General features: G+C 38.0%; 1 protein-coding gene and 2 non-coding genes across 5 annotated transcripts in view; 2 read left to right on the top strand and 1 right to left on the bottom strand.

Moving 5' to 3' along the window:
• LOC124166588 (poly(A) RNA polymerase gld-2 homolog A-like) overlaps positions 1–7117 on the top strand; it is a 54817-nt gene extending 47700 nt beyond the window's left edge. For all 3 annotated transcript variants that reach the window (XM_046544161.1, XM_046544160.1, XM_046544162.1), the window contains 2 exons: positions 1048–1163; positions 5043–7117. In XM_046544161.1, coding sequence (XP_046400117.1) covers positions 1048–1163; positions 5043–5176 — 250 coding nt within the window. In that variant the 3' untranslated portion in view covers positions 5177–7117. The remainder of the gene's footprint in view (positions 1–1047; positions 1164–5042) is intronic.
• An 11674-nt stretch (positions 7118–18791) lies between these two features.
• On the bottom strand, positions 18792–18873 carry Trnas-gcu. Its single transcript has one exon. It is a non-coding gene; the product is annotated as a tRNA-Ser (tRNA).
• A 713-nt stretch (positions 18874–19586) lies between these two features.
• Trnas-gcu lies at positions 19587–19668 on the top strand. Its single transcript has one exon. It is a non-coding gene; the product is annotated as a tRNA-Ser (tRNA).
• Positions 19669–21689: the final 2021 nt, after the last annotated feature.

The raw sequence follows: 21689 nt of genomic DNA, 5'->3' as shown, positions 1-21689 counted from the left end.
TACTCATAATCAGTTAAGTATTGCGTGTTCTATTTACTTTTATTTCTTTGTATTTTTATGCTTGCATAATTCTGTATATATGTGCAACTTCACGAGTACTCCAATTTTTGACCAAAATCTCCTTTAGAAAAATAAAAGGGGTGACTTTTGCAGTACAAAACACATCTGCATCTTAAATATCACTGATATAGTGTAAGCAGGCAATCCCATTACAGGCAAATTTTTCTGTTCAAACTTCACAAATTTTTGGAAGGAAGTAAAAGTATGAATTTATTATTCCGAAGGAATTCAAGTGTAGGGCATTTCTCCCCATGTTACATTACACAGAATATGTAATGATATAAATAACATTACTTCTGTTGGAATGGAAAATAAAAGTTTGAAATACTGTACATACATCCTATGTAAACAAAGGAAGCACTAATTCTAATGGATTGATGGATGTAAATGCTGGGTCTGATTTATAGTGCTAAGTGAGTTTAAAAAAATTATTGATGCACTGAAACCTGTTAAGAATTCATGTCCCAGGCTATTCAATATGGTTTTATCAGAGTTCATTTTCTCAAGTTGGGGAAGATATTAGTGCCTCTTCCAATGACTGTAATTCAATCATTTTATGACCAGCTTATGTTACCTGAAGCTAACCCTAGGAGAAAAAATTGGAAAATAAGCACTGGTCCTGGACCTACTCTCATGAAATGATGACCTAAAACCCCCTTAACTATTGTCTGTAATTTGGCAAACCAAACCTCTGTGTTAAGTTAATTGGAAATATTTTGTTATGTTAACACACAGACTGCAGAGTGCATCTCGTGTGGTCAATACATGCCGGCTATGAAGCATGTCATTGGAGGTGCTCAGTCACTTTGGTTCTGTTTCATTGAGTAGAAAATTTAGTTTAAAATCAAAATTGCATGATTCTCTCCACTCTCTGCAATCCATTTTAAGGCATTGAGAATATTGAATTCTGCATTTTAGGATTTTTAACTTGTCAAAATCTCTAGTCGAAGTGTTAAAAAAAATATCTAAAAGCCAGTGTTTATTCAGTTTCACCCAGGAAGCTGTGTCTGTCAGGCTGGCTGCAAGGATTTCTATAGAAGACTGCAGACGAGTTAGGAGTTACAAGAATGATCCTCATCAATGGAAATTCCTGTGCATTGAAGGTAAACTGCATGTTTGACTACAGTAGAAGCTTGGTTTTATGAGTGCTCGTAATGGCCGGAAAATTACTCACTGTACTGGGTGCTCGCTATATCCAAAGGTGAAGAAATTTGATCTGTCGTCCCCGCATTGATCATTTTCTTGCATTCATCGCTTGCCATTCCTGGTCTCAAATATAGTTCCATACTGGCTATGTAATTTTTTACAGCATCTATCGTTATATATCTATTTTCATTAATTTTATTTCTATTTGTTTTTGGACCATCTACACCCATGTCTCGTATGGTGCAAGGGATGCGTTCCTTGGGGTCTTTGTGCTATACGAATTCGCGTTGTACGAGAGCGTTTTAACATCGGGAAGATAGGGAAGCGTTCCTGGTAGCATAGGTGTTGGGTATCTAATACCCTCTAAACCGAATATATTCCCATAAATAGCCTTAAAATACCTTATTTATATAAATTTTACAGTTGAAAGTATCTTTAAAGATAGTGGTAACGCATTCAAAGACTTTTATTCACGTTATAAAAAATTCGTACGAGCGTTTGAAATTCCCTCCTGTCGTGCGGGTAGGCTAACATCTTCTATCTCAGGGGTTCGTAATACATTGCCGGCAGTTGATGATTTTTCAAACCAGTCTAAAAACAACTATTTTGTCACCCAGGCCCTTTTGTCGCTCATGGAAATGACAGGCAAATGCTACTTTGAATGCCATTTCATAGCTAGCGGAGTTTATGAATGATAAATCATTTTAATTTGAAGTCCTCCGAGGCATTAGCAGCTACGTGAAACAGTCTTTAAATGCCTTGAAACCTGACCCAGGTTTTCCTTTCCTGAAAATGAATGAACGAGAATGCATTCTTTTCCAAAACAGTATCGTCTCGTCAGCACTAAAAACTAGTTGAGGGGGAAAGGAACCACTTTCAATCACAGATTGGAGTTCATCAGAAAATATTGCGGTGACTGCGCTTTCAACACTTCCAGATTCACCTGATATCGCCGCACTGAAAATACCTGCTTGCCGTTTAAAATTCTGGAACCAACCGGAGCTTTCATTAAATTTCTCGGAGCGATTACCACCCTCGTCTTTTTGTTAAGATTCACTATGAACTTTCCGTATGTGTAGACCGCTTGGTTGAAGTTGGTGCGGCTGAGGTCACTGATGTTTTAACTTCGTCTTCATTCAGAATAAGGCATCGTGTATTTAACTTCCAAGCAATATCGCTTTGACGCTCTCCATTTTCAAAGCAGTCGACCTCTTTCAATTTCTCTTCTAGGTTTATGGTTTTTCTTGATAAATTCTTGATTTTTTTACCCGTATTCCTATACTATGCCATTTTCTCTTGGTTTTTACTCTGTATGGCTATCGAAATCACCTTCTACTGCCGAACCGTATTCCTGAGACGCAGAGGGCCTACGACTGCGGGGAGGGAACGAAGCCATTGTGTTTGAGACTCTATAGCAGACCCTTTTATGTGTTGATGCTATTCATACGAAACTTGGCTACCGCTCCACTTCTCCCGCGTGAATACCGATGACCTTGAAGGCTTTAGCGAAGACCCTCTACCTGGAAGTCAATCGCCCGATAACCTATGACGGCAAAAATTACGTCTCAAACCGTATTGCTTAAAAAAACTCATTTCCATTAGCCCCATGCTTAATTAATGATCTAAATTAACATTGTCATTTTGTTAAGGAGATGAGATAAATTACTTCGGTAGGCCGGCTATCTGGACCCAATGATGAGTAATACTTTTGGCCATTGCACAGCAATGGATTTCGATTAATATATAAACAAAAAAGAAGATTTGAGGCAAGCAATAATAGTAATATGCGTAAAATGATAGCAATTTCGTGCGTATTTAGCGCAAGTTCACGTTTTATCATGAGAGCGTTTTAAGTTTTTTGATTAGGCTACGCTGCGTTGCGATGTTTCCCCGAGGAACGAATTTGCGCTATATCGAAATTGCGCTAATCGAAATTGCGCTATACGAGACATGGGTGTACTTGAAATGGTGCCTGCCAGTAAAGAATTTCAATGTCAGTCAAATCTATCGTAGCAGTGTAAATTCTGAGACTCATGCAAACAATTATTGACGAGGTCACGTGTTCCCATAGGATATTTGAAAGAGATATTAGTCAAATTAACAATATGCTCAAATTGTTTCTATAAAATTCAAATATTTATGTAAATGGCTATATTCCTGTATTAATCCGTTAAAGCACATCACAATTTGCCAAAATCCTGTGTTTTCTGCTATGTATGCAACCTGGCCAAACATTTCTGCACTGATCGTTTTCCCGCATTCGTGGTTTTTTCGTTCATCCCCTTGGAAAACAATAGATCGAAGGCCCACTGCATTCACCTTGATACTGTGTGATTCATCAAATTGCTATGTGACGAAAGCACCCATATTCCAGACACCGCACCAAATGGTTTCATTGCATATAGTTGCCTGAAAGTTGTGGTTTTGTAAAATCTCTATTGAACCATTTCCAACCCTTGGAACTATAAACGTAAAGCTATTGTAAAGGCAATCAACACGCAATCTTGCCATCACGCATTGTGCAAGCATGGTTCTTTGGTACCTGTGCTTCAAGCCACAGATATTCTCTTAGATGAGGTTGCCCTTGTGCATTGTCAGTAAGTGTTGCTTAAATTTTCTTTTTCCTCTTTAAGACTGAGAAAAACTTAGATAATCTGCCATGGTAACACCTTCTGAAATCAGTACTTCGGTGTTGCTTAAATTTTCTTTTTCCTCTTTAAGACTGAGAAAAACTTAGATAATCTGCCATGGTAACACCTTCTGAAATCAGTACTTTCCCTGGTGACGAACTGAATTCACCCAGGAGTGGAACAGGCTGATGGCAAAAAAAACCAAGTCAATTGATGGTGGAGATCGATGGTGATGGTAAAGTGGAGACTGATGTCAACTGAATTCTCATCATGTGCTTTACTCACTAAAACGAGATCTGTTGAAATCCTTTTCCTAGAGGTCTTTGTTGCTCTAATTTTTTAGCTGATTTTGTATTATGTTTTCTGATTATTCTCAACTGTAGGATGTGGATAAAATAAGTGAGATCCTGCTGATGTTCAGATTGAAAACTGTGTATTTAGTAGGGTTGGTCTGTTTGGATCTTCAGTTCTTGGTTTTACTGTTTCTTGAGTTTGGAATCAAAATGCAAGACAAAAGAATACACTCTGAAATAATTGTGCTAAAGGGAATTGGAAAAATTCTCTTTATCTGAAAATGAAGCCTTCCTTTTGAAACTGGACAAAGTGTAATTTATGCGTTTTCAATAAAATAATACAAGCCTTACGTAAAGGAAAGGATGACTGACACTTCTTATACTTGACTCAATGAAAAGGATCTTCACTCTGACCTAAACTCGTAATTCATTAACATAATTTAGTAGATACTAGGGAAAGATAGTTACTCATCCATTACATCATCTATCTATTGCTGTTTATTTATTAAAGCACCCATGTATGCGACTGACTACTGAGTAACCTGTTTATGTTGTCTTGGATTGACATATTCATTCAATTGACTTGATCTGTTCTAAAGCTAAATGGCAACTTGTAGCCTGTTCTGCTCCAGTGATCCAAGAAATTCACTCTCCTGCATCCTATCAGTGGCTTTAGACCTTCACTAAGTGCCACTCTGCTATCATTAATATGTAGTACATTTCAATCCTGTATTTGGGTAAAATTAAAAATCGCATCCTGCATTGAAGGTTGAATTTATGAGTGGTTGTATTGCAAAACATTTATTTTCCTGATAAATGCACTCCTCGTAGTTCCTGAATTGATAGTGATTTTGGGTCAAAATAAATAAGACTGTTGTTACAATTTTTTTAATGAAAAACAATTCTTTTTCAGAGCCTTTTGATCTCACCAACACAGCCAGGTCAGTCTACGACAAGGATGTGTTTGAAAGGGTAAAGCATGTCTTCCGTTCCTCGTATCTGAAGTTGAAAGATCACAAAACAATTGACTGCCTCTTTGAAGACTAAAATTCACGTTCCTGCCACTGTGGGAACATTCGCTGATCTGATAACCTTTGAAGATGCTTGTCTGACTGATTGTGGACATGAATGGCTGTGCAATCAGCTGTACATTAAGGCACAGGAAGAGAATTACTGGCTTAAAATGTGCCTCTTGCATCTATATCGATGTTGGGTAAGGGTGCAATTTTTAAAATCTGAGACAGTGTTGATGTAGCTAATACTCAGGTGAGAAAACTTTGTTTACATATGGTATGGTTACAGCTCACGTTACATGGCCACACCATTACTGTATGTTTGAGTGTGTGTGAGTGTAAGAGACTGAATTGTTGTATTCCGTTAAGTCATGATATTGAGAGAACACGGATGATCCTCAACTAGTCACATAGGAAGCAACTGACTGTGATTTAACTGTGGGTCTTGGGGGGTAGGGAAGGGAACACCACATCAGTGGCCATTTCAATAATGAGCCCTGCTGGCAGAAACTGATTATATCATAAGCATTTAATTTACGTGTAACAGCAGATAAATAATTTCAAATGAGTGTTCATATAGGAGACCATTATTTATTTTATAAGAGAAAGGGGAGGACATCTTTTTTGGTGCAATTATTGGTGAAGAATTTCACCCTACGATGGTATAATAAGTAAGAAGTATAGTAGATTGGATCTGTCAATTACAGTGCCTCTCATTTTTAGCACTTTAATAAGAAAAATGTTTTATCGTGTGAAATTTTCCCGTAGTTATTAATCTATCTTTGTATTTATTGAACGGGTTGAAATCAAATTTTCAACTTGTTTTTTTTTCAAAATTGGCTTCCAAATCTTCATTTTGGCTCGCTGTCTTTGGTCTGATATTTCATTCTATTTGAGAAATGTTGAGATGATTCTTTTGTGTTAATTCTTTTGTACCCTAAATAAGAAGTCAATGGATTGCATTTCTCCAACTCGTCATTCCAGTTAATTGTTTTGAGGAGTTGGGTTTTGTGTGATTGAAAACAATCTTAGAAGTTCTAAATGCAATCATGCGTCTTTACTTGGGGAGGGTAAGTGTCCCAGTGGGTTGAGGCATTATATATATATTTTACTTGATGCCTCAGCATGATAGGGAAAGTACAGACTATACATACATAATAGATTTTCTTTGAGATATAAATTTTTTGTACATGGAGTGTGTTGAAGGGCACAATATCACAGAAAAATGCCATCTGCTTGGCTTAGGTTTCTTGTGTATGTAATTATTTAAGTTATTTTTTGTGATGGTGCTCAGTAATTTTTATTAAATTTTGATATTGACCTTAAGTCTAACAAACTATTTAAATTTATTGTAATGATTGCTTCATCATTTAAAAAAAATCTAAAAAAAAATCAAAAATATTTTTGATGAACGCAGTTGAAGGAATGAATTGTTTTTGTGTGCAGATGATTATGAGAATAACTGTATGAAAGATATCACAATTATTTTAGGTTGCGTTCAGGGTCGATTTGGGTGTTCTTGTGGTCACCTGGGTGCTCAGATATTGCTCCTCTGATTTGGAATGATTCATCAGTACAAATAGGAAATGAGTCAATTCAATTCACATAATTTATTTTTCATTAGTAGCATGCCACAGGGTATAAGGGCATGAGTTGCTGGAAGAGATGTTCTGAATGGTCATTGTCTGTTAAGTGTATGCATGGATATCGTTCATGTTGGAATTTTCTCATCCATTTCATATAGATGTATAGGATGGGAGCCAGCAAACCAAACCTTTACATATGTTGAAGTTGTGTTTCTTCTCTTGGAAAGAACAGGTTGACCAAGACTTTCCTCAAAATGTTGTTTGAATCAAGCCAATGAGAAAAACACTGTAATTTTGGCACCTTGTGAATTATTGTGAACTGAAGCCACTGCAATTGTGATGCCAAGTCATGGTGCCATATAAAATGAAATAAAAATGAATGAAAAAGATGTTAGAATTTTACTGTAACCTAACTCCTGGAATAGTAAAACATTCTAAGCATGACAATGATGAGAGTGATATACCGGTAGCTCTTCATATTTAGATGCTATTACAGTTAAGCATGCAATGAAAACCCTTAATAAGATATTTACCTTGTTAATAAGTATGATTCCATGAGTACCAGTGATAATGTTGTTTTTGATTAATTTTATGTAGTAAGTTTTCTTCTTCAACCTCCAGGACATAAATATAAAGGGGAACTCTCTGGCCCCTTGAGTAATTAAGTGAAAAAATTCAAACGGTTAAAATTAAATCTTAGAACACAAGTCACACTTTCGTATCAGATCACTGGGTTGGTGTACCAGTGGGAAAGTTTTTTATCACCGGGACAAAACTCCTGCCTTTCAACCAGAATTGCTGACACTTTCACGTAAACATACTAACAAAACTCGATCCATAAGACTAAGAATGCCTTGTTGTCAGATGCACTCTGAGAAATACAATCGTTTCTCTCTCGCACACAAACTACAATTTTAGTTTAAACTAGCCGGCCACCCGATGTTGCTCAGGAAGGTACCCAGTACCCAGAGAAGTGGGAAACTTGCAACTTTGAATTCATGGTCTCGGAGCAGGATTTTACGTTTTCTCTTTGAGCTTGTCACAAGGTGTGCCTACCTGGCAGGATGTCCGACCGCATAAGTTGTGTGAAGTAACAAATGGTTATGAGAAAATGCCTCTTAAGCAAGGAAGGCTCTTTGTTGCTCTAGCTGCCTGTTAAATTTGCTAGGATACCATGAGCAATAATGCTAAAAGTTTTTGTGGACCTCAATATAACTGGATTAATATAAGGCACATGATGCCAAATCATACATTTTATTAGGATAAATCCATGTTATTTCTAGTTGAAAAAATATTGATTTAACTTTTTTGCCAATTGAATTTTTAGTCATGGCCCCTACCCCTGTTCTCAACCATGACCTTTTTGACCTCAATTTAAGAGCTTTGGGAACCACTTTGGTATACCTTTGCTCTGATAGCTGCAGTGTGTAAGGCATGGGGAAAATTATCAATATGAGAGTAGCTACTCATTATTGATGGATTTACAGATAGGTGAAGTAAGGTCAATCAATTTGGCGTCTAAGCAGTGTGAAGTATAGACTTATTAACTGCATGAATCATAATGCATATATTATTAAATTAAATGAGCACAATAGGAAGAAACAGTTGTCTAAAGCAAGGGCAGTTCTAAGATTTTTTCTGGGGGGAAGGGGGGGCACTAGGGTCTGACAGGCAAATGGTCTTCTCATATTTGAGATTAAAAACAAAATATGACAATTACTGTACGGAATAACCTCTTTACTATGAAAGTCATTCATATGATATTAAATGATTGAGGCTCCATAATATACAAAACAAAATGAGCATTAAGATAGCCACATGAAAAGTTTTTCTATTTTTATAAGCATCTCGGGGGGTCACGTACCCCAGTGTCCCCCAAAATTTACTGTATGAAATATTCTCTCTATTTTAATGTGAAAGTTATTAATATGAAATTAAATGACCGAGGCTCTGTAATACACTAAACGAAACAGAACTGATGATGACTGTATTAAAAAAATTGTATTTTTTTAAGTATCTGGGGGGTATCCGTGCATTCTGATTGGCTATAAGTCAATGTCAGCAACAGCTTCTGTGACCATAAAAGCAGCATGCAATGAAGTGATGGAAAGAGCAATGGTAGGGTAATTTACAATTTATTGCAAATTTTTGTATTAAACAACATTTAGTTTTATATGGGACACATAATTTGTTGGCGTTAAGAATGAATTTACTCAATACAGCCATGTGTTATAACTGTTTATTTTAAGATTACATCTTTTATATTTCATTCAATTTATGATTGATGTATTCAACTTGAAAGATTTAGTCCATCTAATTGAAAAGTACATTATTATTTAGTAAGAAACCACTGTCACATGCAGGAGTTGTATTTCTTCTCTTGGAAAGAACAGGTTGACCAAGACTTTCCTTAAAATGTTGCTTGAATCAAGCCAATGAGGATTGAGGCTTAAAACTGCCACTGCTTCATTTGTAACATTTCCTTCTAATCAGTGACGGCGCTAGCAGGTGCGGGGCTAGGGGCGAACCTTCAGTGCGGGGCCCTTCACTTAAAATATTAAACTCTATACCCCATCTACAAACTCGAGCATTTTGAATCCCTACCACTCTCTGCCTAAGTATGCGTTCCCCTCCCAAATTCAGACTTCGTAATTACGCTGTTATGATACCATCACGCCTTTGAGTTCAAAATAGTATAATACAAATTAAATTTATAATTATATTTATTCATAAAATTATAACGTAAACATAAAAAGCGTGCTTTTTACTTTAAATTACTGCATTATTATTCCTTTTTCATAATATTATTTTTTGTCTTGCACGGACTTAACAATACAGTAATAGTTGAAATTGCGTTTTCAAACTATCGTATATTTTAATTTTTTTTCACGACCGCGGGGCCCGGGGCAGTCGCCCCGGTCGCCCCGCCCTAAGGCCGGCTCTGCTTCTAATTATTCAGTTCCTAAAATTTTGGCCTTCCCTTTGTATACATCTAAGTGCACTTGAGCTGGCTTAAGTTTCTCAAAATACTTATTACTTTAGCTTTCATCATCCATATTTTGGATAGAAATTTTACAGGAATCATGGCTGAAAATAATCATGTGATTCAGGTTGGAGATTATCTATATTACTTTCACAAAGCGATTGTCCATTTTCAGTGTACCATTATGCTTTGTATGTAGCTTTAAGGATACGTTTTACCTCTCACTTGAAAAGTCATACATTGAAATGAAACCCTTAGCTTCCTCATTCTAAGAAAGTATAAAGCACAACAATGTACCTCGCCCGAGCAATGCATGAGCCATTACAATGGAGCGATACCGGGTGTGACGTTTTTCTTACATTGGGTGGATCCAGGTGAAGAGCATGGGACTTATTTGGGCAGGAAGGGAGAGTTACCAATAAATTGTCTCCAGAAAGAGTTAAGGCTATAAAGATAAGAATGGGTCAGGAGAGCAAGTTAAGAAGACAGGGTTGAAAGTATGAGTACATTTTAACACGTTGCGTACGCATGGCAAGAATTCTCGTCATTTTTTTCCCGAACATTCCGGATGGATGACGAAGGCTCTCGTCATTTTAGCGTGTCAACCCAAACAATTTTAAAGCGCACAATACATATTCGTTAGTACGTTTTCAGTTGTTGTTCGTTATTCATTATGATTTGATGCATCATAACGTTTGATTGGGTAAAGTTATATTCTAAACATTAGCTTTTTAACAATGTTTAAACCAAAGGCATGACGCCCTAATAGGCACATATTTCCAATCTCAACACCTCCACCCAGAATCGGCGTTCCTAGGAATTTAAATACCCCAGTACGCAACGTGTTAACTGGAGATGCTGGAACAATTCCAAATATATGTTTATCTCAACCAAAGGGTTAATCAAAGCATTGTTTCAAATATGGATATTCTGGTGAAGGTATGTACATGTTTTTTTCTCCACTGGAATTTTTTCGGGTGAGCTCTGTGTACGTATTGTGTTTGTTGCCTGATGTTTCCTGGCCATTGCTGATCAATTTTTCTGAGGGAATAAGGTTATTTTTTTCACGGAGGGTATTTTTAAGGGTTGATTTTCTCTTCTAGGCAGCTTAGAAGGAAGGCCAATTTGCAGAAAAAGGATGATTTCTTGCTTTCATTCAGTTAACCTCAATTAAAAATTGTGAATTGACAACAGATGCCAATATAAAATCAGTTTCCTCAGGGAAGGATCAAATAAAAAAATACATAATCAGGATCAAGTAAACATTTTTATGCGGTTAAAATCATTGGTGAAATATATGAAGGACAATGCATTCCCTCTTTCAATCAATACACTTATCACAAATACAGAGTTGTTTAGATTTTTCAACAAATCCTGTACACCTAAAATTTGATGGAATTGGATAATTTCAATGCCTAAACAACAGAATGAGGATTATTAGCGAAAAACCACAAACAAGACAAAGCTAATGCACACATTAAAATTCTAAAAATTAATGAAGTCAATTAAAAGAGCTAACAATAGATATCTGTATTGGATTAAAATGTTTTGGAGCATGACAGACTATGATAATGACTAGAACATATGTATTCAGTATGCCAGACTATATTTAAAAAAAATACTCTCTGCTATGAAAGAATAATAATGCATAGCCACTCAAAATAACGAAGACAAGCACTATCTTAGTTGAAATACCATAGTAGCCTCTTGGTGGAATATCATATTCATAATGAATTTTCTCTTAAAAATTATGTGTATTAATGTTTTTACCCGTGTCGAGTATAATTGAATCAATTCAAAATCAATAAAACCCAAAATTAGTTCATAGTTTGTACCTACCAAGATGTATTTAAGCACTGGAATAAGTTTACAATGTAAATTTTGTAATATGGTGTTAATAAAAAAGAAATGATAGAGAAGTGACAAGGATTTGAGTTCAGATGGAATTTTTATCGTGAGGTAATACACTAAAGTACCTCTCACTAGATGACTTATGTAACTTGCATCAATGCACTAACCCCTTCACATTTAATCCTTAATTATAATAAATTGATAAAGGCAGGGAATCAAACATTCTACAGTTATGTAGTAAATCACGATGCATTCCATTAACAGTTCTTCTTTCATTGTAACGAGGATGTAGGCTACAATTGCAGTAGAAAGCTGTAACCATGGTGCAGACAAGCAAAATGTGAATTTTCATAAAAAATGGGTGACTAACTTCTAACTATGGTAAAATTTATATAACAGAAACTTAGCTACACAGAAGAAGCTTTGCCACTCAATCTAGATATAGGGATTTCTCATATCAATACTCATAATATTGCTCATATCAAGGGATTGCTCATACATACACAAAAACCTGTTTGTAACAAGTCATTTTTTAATAGCTCTGCTTGGATGGAGGACATTGAACTTGAAAGATAAAACAAAATGTAATAAACAGAGAGGGGGAAAAAGTTTGACCGTGAAGAGTGTTTTTACCTTCAGAACTTTGGAGGTCATATTGACTCTCAAGGACAGAGCAACAGGACGTTTTTTCATGAACGATGACATCTTAAACCAACTTTTCTCTCCATGAAATACATCTCCCACTGAAGGTGGTCAAGTTTAGCAAGGAATACATGATGGGAGAAAGGCTTGAGATAACCTTCAGCTGAAAAAATCATTTATTACAGTTCAAACAACAGGACTAGCTTCCAAACTTTAACAATTCTTCCAAACAAATACTGGATACACCAAGTTTAATATTTGCTGCACAACCGATCCCATTGAAAAAAACTCTAATGAGACAAGGAAAGAAATCAATGGGCAAAATATAAACCCAAACATATGGGTCATTTTATCAGGCTAAACTGAGGTCATCTTTCTCTCAGAAACTAAAAACATTCATTATACATAAGAACTTTAAAATATGGACATCATAAAAACCTTCCAGAACCACAGATGATGTTGCAATGATTAATTTCTGGTGCATAGGAGTTTGTAATACATCACATATCTGAAGATGGGGCTGAATTAACCATTTGAAACATTAAACGAGAAAATACTGTAGGAACCCTAAAATATCAAGGCAATGTCCTAATTTTTGAATCACAGGGGGAATTAATGGAATAGACAAGGGTTAACTCTTGGATGGGTTCACCTGAAGTCATAAGGGGGCATCCTGAACTTCTGCTTACACTTTCTATGGCTACCAATCTTGTGGTACAAGTGCCTTTGGATACAAAAAAAAAATCCTTGAAAGCAAAATGGCCCAGAAAAAGGTAACCTATCCCTTAATGTACAACATTCACACCTATACACAGGCATAGTCTAAGGCAAGCTTTAACCTCACCCATCAAAATTAATCTTTTGGTCAAACCAATGAGATTGTGAATTGATTGATGATGAACAATATTACATCATCACCCTAAAACACAATCGATACAATATCACTAATAAAAATAACACAAATTTATTAAATTAAAATACTATCTGAATGTTTTCCTCGCTGCATGGGAACAATTTAGCAAAAAAAAGGTCTCTCAACTAATTTAAATATCCTAATAACCAGTTCCTTAGAGGTTTCTGGATTACTTATTAGTGATAGCTTGAGTACTATATTTGTTGTTATGTTTATTAGGGTTTAAAAATTGAGGTTTATCAGGGTGTTTCACATTCTCTTCAACCTCCCTGCTTCACAAGATATTTAAAACTGAGACATTACTAATATAGGATGGCATTCGCAGACTTTGAGCAACTGAGAACAATAATCTACGAATTTTTCATATTAACTCGAATATTATTAAAATCAATATTATTAACGGGAGCATTAAAGTTGCTTCGTGAGGAACATCATTCACAGCGGCCATGTAACAATTTTAAAACTCTATAAATAGTAACTTGGAATGGAAAAATAATGATTTTAGAATTCATTCACTTTACTCAGACTTAACGTGATCAGCAGTCAATTCACCGTTAGTCACTTTTTCACTTAATTTGGCATCACCATCCATTAATTTTGTCTTGATCTGTTCACTTCCTTCACATGGTGGTTTGTCAACTTGACTATTTGGAGGACGGGGTTTACCATCTTCAACCGTCTTCCATGGATTCCAAAATTTAAGAACAATAGGTTGAAGGAAACGATGCCATATGTACAGAAGGACTGGGATGACTATGCACGGGATGCACACCATACTGGCTGACTGTGTCCACCTTAAGAAGAGGTTAACAGGAAAACCAGTTAAAATAATGTTAAAAATATAGAAATTGTAGAAATTAACGTAATCTTACAGTAATTATCGACTCAACTATGGTAGCACTATTTATTTATTAATAGCAAAATGAGTTCAAAATATGCAAACGAAACTGGTTTACGATTTCGAAATTATGAACACTTCGGAGACAAAGCAGACACGACATATCACAACAAATAAATGCTAGCGATGTTGAAATCCAATATAATTCTTGGTTTAATGCGTTAAATACGTAATAAGCGAGTAATAAAATCAATACTTCTATTTTCGGAAAGAAAACCCTTAGATCCGCAAACAACCCTGCTTAAAGTCTGCCCAGCACTATTGCAATGACTAACAGCGCACCTAACAACGTTAAACTCTGCTGAAACATAAATGTATCACAATAATTTTTGCATACGTGCAACACTTATTAAAACTCTCTAATGGAATACACGACCAGCATGACGACAGAAGCCATACAAAAACAATATCTGCCACCTTCAACAATGATAAAATTGACATCCGTAAGTGTACCTATTCTGGATGCAAATAAGCAAAATTCCTAGTCCTTGAATATCTTCTTTTATTCTACTCAATATTTTCCAGAACCAAGTGTCAAGTCACCGTTGTTTCCTATGACCATGAAAATGACGTAAAAGAAACAAGTCCTTGGTTCAGAAAAACAAATAGCTAAATATTACACCAACAAATAATTAGCAGAAAAGTATGAAAGAGAATTATAAAAAAGAAGTTAAAAATTTATCAGCATACCTTTCTTGATATAATTAACAAATATATTAGCAGATTATTAAAACAAAAACACAGAATTGCACTGATCGCACTGCTTCTGCTCAATGAACTCAATATATATATATATATATATATATATATATATATATCGCTTATCGACGTTCTCTTGTTCCGAATTCGGTAACAGGTGGCTCTGCTATCACAGCAGAAGAACCATGGAGAGGATGCTGAAGCGGGTGGGACTATGCAGTGGAAAACGAAGTTTAGACGGTGACAATTCAGAACAAAAATACTTACCTTCTGGTGAATCGGAGGAAAACACAAAGGCGGACGCGAGCTCCGAGACGAAATGCGACCGCAAAGGTGAAGCTGTCAAGGAGTATCCCGCGTGCGACGTCGTGAGTTCGAACGAGAGTATCCTGCGGCACAGGGTATCGGCCGTGAATGCAGTCGATGATGGACCGTCAGCCGCCGACACGAGGATGATGATGACAGAAAACTGGGAGGAAAAGGGAAGTGGTCAACCCGAGGAGGAAGATGATGGGACCAGTACATGTCAGATGGATAAGAGGTGCTGGAGGAGATCGCGAGTGTTGTTCCATTTCCAGCTGGACACTAGCCACGTGATGGAGTTCAGGCCCAGGGCATTGACGAGGAGATTCTGTGGTGGCAAGAAGCCGGACAACGAGCTTTACCGAAGCAACAGCTTCAAGTTCGAGAGGTTCGAGAGGAAGGACAATCCCGGAGCGTTGCAGAAACAGGTGAGTGTTGCTCAGCTTTCAAAGTTCTTTGATTTTTACGAGACTGGCTTTTTAACACAGGAGGGTAGGGAGAGGAGAAGTTACCGTCACGACGGTCGTCCTTACTCGAATTAAGGGATCACGGAAGTCATTCTTCGAATTCTATCCTATTAGGAATTTTATTAATCGTGATGAACCTCTAGAATTCCCTATTCTGCTGTCTGCATCTATGTATTCGGATTATATTTTTCTTTCAGGTTTTTGAGTGATATATACCCTGTGTTTTAAAGTATACTAAATTATCTCTATGGTAAGTATTTTATTATAGATGCTTCTGCGGTTTATTTTTCGAAAATATTTTTTTTCTGCTAGTGGAATGGGTCACCCGCATTGGGTCCCTAAGCTCCGTGCCCCAATGATGTGAGTTTCTGGAGAATGAATTTTATTTTGAGGAAAAAATACCTTTATCTCGCTCTCAGCTCTGCTTCCCATTAAGCGCGACTCTTTCGATTCGTGTAGAGCGTCTACGGCACGTCAGGAATATTACGGAGGCGACTGAACAGAAAAAAAATAATACGCCCATTAGAATCGCTCCGAGTCGGGAAGCAATCGCGGCAGAGGATATCAGAAAAAAAAGAATAGTCGTGGGGAGCAGGGGCGCAGCTAAGAATTAAGGCTAGGGGGGGTTTTAGGCTCATGTAATACTTAGGAGTGTGGGGGTATTGCATCCCCGCCAAGGTAATCGGGATTTGCGGGGGCCGTCCTCCGAAATTTTTTAAAAGAATAATGGTTCAAAATACGAGTTTTAGGCTTTCTGAGGGATATTTGATGAATCCTAACGCTATGCTATAAGTAATACCGATCAAATTAAGTAAAATGGACTAAACATAAAAAATTCTTTGAGCTCTGGGGGGGGGTTATCCCCCAAAACCCCCCTCGCTGCGCTACTGGTGAGGAGGGTGGTATTGATATGATTACTAGTGTGTTGGATTTAAAGACTCGGGTTCAAATCCCTGCTGTGGCGGAGATCTTTCGGAAGTATTCCGAGCCGTGATTGAGTAATCAATCGAGAGCTCAATTGCATAGCTGTGTCCGTGTGTTTGAAACGTGTGAACGTTAAACCTTTTCATTGCGAGTAGCTAGTGTCGACGTCGAGATTCTCTCCACCATTTCATCCCTACTCTTACCTCATCGTAAAAATCATGTAACACGTCAGACTTTTCATCCAAATACCGAAGTCAACAAGTGTGGGATTTAGGGGCGAATATACAAGGTCTAGGCCCAGTGGCGTAGCCAGGGGGAGGGTCCGGGGAGTCCGGACCCCCCCTCCCCGAAATATAAAAAAAAACAATTATTTTCCTTGGTAAAAGAAAACAAAATATGAAAAAATCATGAATTTACTAAATATTTATTTAATAAATGAAGTTTTTTAGATGATGAAAAGTGTTAATATTCGTTTAAAACACTCAACTTAGTACACTGTTAAAAAAAAACCTCCCCCTGATTTTGGACCCCCCCCCCCCCCCCCCGAACGAAATTCCTGGTTACGCCACTGCCTAGGGCTCTTCCCATCTAAATAGGGACACAAGATAGAGATGAAGTCCCATAAAACGAATGATTTTTATAGATCGAGCGTAAAGGAGTTAACTGCGGAATGTAGCTATTTCTTGCACTTGCTTTAATAGGGGGCATCCGTTAATTACGTGAGGCGTTTAGGAGGGAAGGGGTCAAGCCGATTCTCATCCAATCTCACTAGTCCTGGCAAGTATCGCGTAATTTTTTTCCGCTAGAAACAGTGTAAAATATGATATCTAGACTACGATATTGGTAATCTTAAATAATAGTCTTAACTAAACATAAATATAAATACCTGATGAAATAAATTGTTTTTTTTTTATAAATCCGAAGGAATGAATCGTAGATTAACATATTTACACTGGAAATACGTATTTTGAACCCTCTCAGGTGAGATTAGAGGGGTGGGTTGGGCCAAATCTCACGATAGCTTACCAAGGGGTGGTCCAAAAAAACGCTATAATCACCTCACGTAATTAACCCAATATCGTGAGGGGAGTGTGAGGAGTGTCTTACCCATAAAATATCGTGGGTTTCGTTATTGTTAAAATCTCTAATGCTAACCTTACTTGTGTTCGCTACGTACAATGTAATATATTTTCGCTTCTGATGGTGTTGCTTGCATTCGCGTGTTGGAATTAGACCTCCGCACCTGTTACTGTCGGATCTCCTGTATCATACACTTTATAGGTACCTATGCATCCACCCGCCCGCATCTCGACCCCCTTAGCGTAATTCGTGCCTCTGTCTGGTCTGCTACAATATCAATGGTCGCTGCCTCCGCGAAAATCCTGTTTCCCTCGGATCCATATCGTCTGCACCATTTGATTGATATGCTAGTGCTAGTTTTTAAGGTAACTATTTGAAAAATCTTTGATTGGCGAGTACATAAAAGGGTTCCGAGTGTTCTTTAAAGTTGGTCCAGGCCGCTTATGTCTGGGCGGCCCGGTTTCATTAATGTCCGATTCATATCATTCGATGTCTAAAGTTGCGTTTACACTGTGTAACATGTTGAGTTAAAACTTTTGGGCTATGTCGCCGCGTCAGATTTTGGGTGGCCCCAACGTTTCCCGACCGATGCTGGTCGCTTTCTCAAGGGAATCTGAAGAGGTGGGATTTAAAATTGATATATATAGGTATACGTGTCAGGTGGTGGGGGGAGGGGAGTGAGAGGTTGGAGGAGTAGGTTGTCCATTATTTTTGTCGATTACGGGTTGCCAAGTACGGCTGATTTTAAGGCCAGTGTCTCTGTTGAAGTTGTTTTTCTCCTCTTCAACAACAACTTCAACAGAGACACTGGCCTTAAAATCAGCCGTACTTGGCAACCCGTAATCGACAAAAATAATCGACAACCTACTCCTTCAACCTCTCACTCCCCTCCCCCCACCACCTGACACGTATACCTATATATATCAGTTTTAAATCCCACCTCTTCAGATTCCCTTGAGAAAGCGACCAGCATCGGTCGGGAAACGTTGGGGCCACCCAAAATCTGACGCGGCGACATAGCCCAAAAGTTTTAATTCAACATGACGAGCACCCGCGAAAGTTTTAACGAAGAATTACTGTGTAACATGTTGTATGTAACAAGTTACTTTTTACATTTGTTTTATAACAATAATGGTTCAGCAGAAACCAAAAATGTAAAAATTGCATGTTACAGATTCAGCCTAGCCTACCCGTCAAATGGCTATCCCCACCATCCGCCTCACCTCTTTTCTGTAACATGTTACATATTTTCCCACTTCGTGCGGGAAACCCCCCCTGCGCCACCGATTCCGTTAAAAAAATTCGACGAGGATGGGATTCGAACCCACGCGTGCAGAGCACATTGGATTAGCAGTCCAACGCCTTAACCACTCGGCCACCTCGTCTCATATCACTCATCGCTTACTGTAGGAAGAAGATAAAAAAAGTTATTTATTGAAGCTGAGGCTGTTAATATGGTGGCAGCCGCAATTTCTAAAAAAAAAAATTGAAAAGAGGGTAGTTAATAAGATGCCTTTCAAAATGCCCAATGCATTATAAGTCCCGCACAAAAACCACAGCTGCCCGAGGCCCGGAGCAGATTAAGGCCGTTGTTATGGGGATGGGTCGAATTATTATTTTCGGCAGCGCCTTGATGGTATGCAATACTTTCATCGCTAATGTGTCGCACGACTGATATGCGCAAACAGGGGCCTTTCTGATATCAAAAAATTATTTTTCAACGTTGAAATGGAAATTTTCAACGATGAAACGCAAACTTTAATTTGAAAGCCATCTTATAAACTACCATTTTTTCAATTTTTTTTTAGACATTACGGCTGCCAACCATATTAAAAGCCTAAGCTTCGATAAAAAAATCACCCGCTTCTATTGTTATCTCCTTCCTGTAGTGAGCAGTGAGTTATATGAGACGAGGTGGCCTAGTGGATAAAGCTTTGGACTGCTAATTCGATGTGAAAGCCATCTCATAAAATACCCTCTTTTCAATTTTTTTTTTAGAAATTACGGCTGCCACCATATTAATAGCCTTAGCTTCAATAAATAAATCACCCACTTATATTTTTCATTTTCTTCCTGCAGTGAGTACTGAGCGATATGAGACGAGGTGGCCGAGTGGTTAAGGCGTTGGACTGCTAATCCAATGTGCTCTGCACGCGTGGGTTCGAATCCCATCCTCGTCGTATTTTTTGCCGACCTCGGTGGCACGGCATTTTTCATTTCATTTCATAGTTTCATTTCCTGATGAATCGAAGGTCGAGGGGTGAAATCCTGTTTGCTTACGTCATTTCTATGTGTTATTGTCAGAGTCGTAGGTAAGAATGGGCGGTGTAGTCTCATATATCTGGTTTTATTGATGATGTTATTCTTCAAAATTCACTAACTCTTGGTTAACCTTGTGGTATTCCATAAGTTTTTCCTGGTTATACACACTTACTTATGCCACTTTTTTTTATATAAGAACGCGACCCGGGTTTCAATGAATAATCATCATTATCAGGCGCTAATTATGATTTAATAATAATAATTAGCGCCTAATTATGATTATTTATAATGATGTATTATTTGTTATTATTACCGCCTGATGATGATGATTATTCATTGAAACCCGAATTTTGAATTTTTTTTAACGGCCTCGGTGGCGCAGGGGGGGAAGGGGTAGTTGAGTTTACCTTTTGAGCCGAAGATCGCAGGGTCGAATCCTAGCTGTGCTTGGTTATTCCTTCCGGGGTTTGGATGTGTGATTGTACTGTGTTGCCTAAATTCTTCTCTAATTAATGTTCATTATTTCCCTTCCTCGTTCTCATATCACAGTCAGCACTTTGCACAGCGATGACCATGCATCACTTGGGGTTCATCCATTAATTACGTGAGCCATTTACGGGGATGCGGGGTCAACCAGATTTTCAACGAAACTCGCAGGGGGGAAGATGGCAAGTATCACGTTGTTATTTTTCCGAAAGAAACGGTGTAAAAATGCGATCTTAGTAACTACTGGTCTCCCACTAATCTTAAATAAAAATAATTTAGCAAACATTTCTTTAAGAACAAATCCAACGCAATGAAGCATAGGAACTTAACTGTAACCGAAAATGCGCATTTTGATCGTAGGATTTCCCGGCGAATCGAATCGTGGAAGGTTATTCGGGAATTCCACCGGGTCAGGTTCTCCAACTCCATCTCGGCCGACGTTTCGATGAACGAGTTGTCCATCGTCATCAGGGCATGTCGGGCAGCCTGAAAAATTGGCCGTGGCCGACCACAGCATTTCCTCCGGCCTCGCCGTCTGTTAGGAGAAGACCAAGGTCCTTTGTCGTATAGACACATTTTGGGAAAGACTGTCGAGGGAGACTATTGAAATTTGTCTCAACACCACCATGAACCGCGACAATGGCCAGGGGCGCAGCTAGGAATGAAGGCTGGTAGGGGTTTAGGTGCAACTAACACTGGGGTGTGCGGGGTATGGTATACCCACCAGGATAAGCGGTAGGTTCGAGATTAATAAATTGCAGAATTTTAAAGATAAATGATTCTAAAAGGTGAGTTTTACGGCTTTCTGAGGGATACTTTATTCATCCTTATTCTATTCTATTAGTTAGGCCGTTTTACGCGGGGCATGTACTTGCACAATCTGACGCGTGTACGAAGGCGCATTAAAAATTGCGTCGTGCAAATCGGTGAATTGCTAGAACACATGCGAGAATGCGTGGACGTGAGATGGCAAAATAGCCCCAGTACTAATTTCGTTCATGCATTCGCGCAATTCTACGCCATTTTAGAAATTAATGCAGTTCTAACCAGGGGCGCAGCTAGGAATTAAGGTTAGGGGGGGTTTTAGGCGCTACTAATACTTACGGGTGTGGGGGTATTGCATACCCACTAGGGTAAGCAGGAGTTACGGGTGCCCCCTCCAGAGAAATTTGAAGAATAATGGTTCAAAATGGTGAGTTTTTTCGGCTTTCTAAGGGATCTTTGATAAATCCTAGCACTATTCTATAAGTAATACTGAACCAAATAAGGAAAATGGATTAAACTTAAAAATTTCTCTGAGCTCTGGGTTTAATCCCCTAAAACTCCCCCCTCGCTGCGCTACTGGTTCTAACATGAGCAATCCCGTGCACCGTGTAAAACGGTCTTTCCAATATCTCACTAAGGGCGGAGGGATGGATCCAAAAATCGCCAAAATAACCTCACCTATGGACGC

The sequence above is a fragment of the Ischnura elegans genome, chromosome 10 (assembly GCF_921293095.1).
Source record: "Ischnura elegans chromosome 10, ioIscEleg1.1, whole genome shotgun sequence".
Taxonomy (NCBI): Eukaryota; Metazoa; Arthropoda; class Insecta; order Odonata; family Coenagrionidae; genus Ischnura; species Ischnura elegans.
The sequence above is the reverse complement of the archived record's forward strand: the minus strand, read 5'-3'. Positions and strand labels throughout refer to the sequence as shown.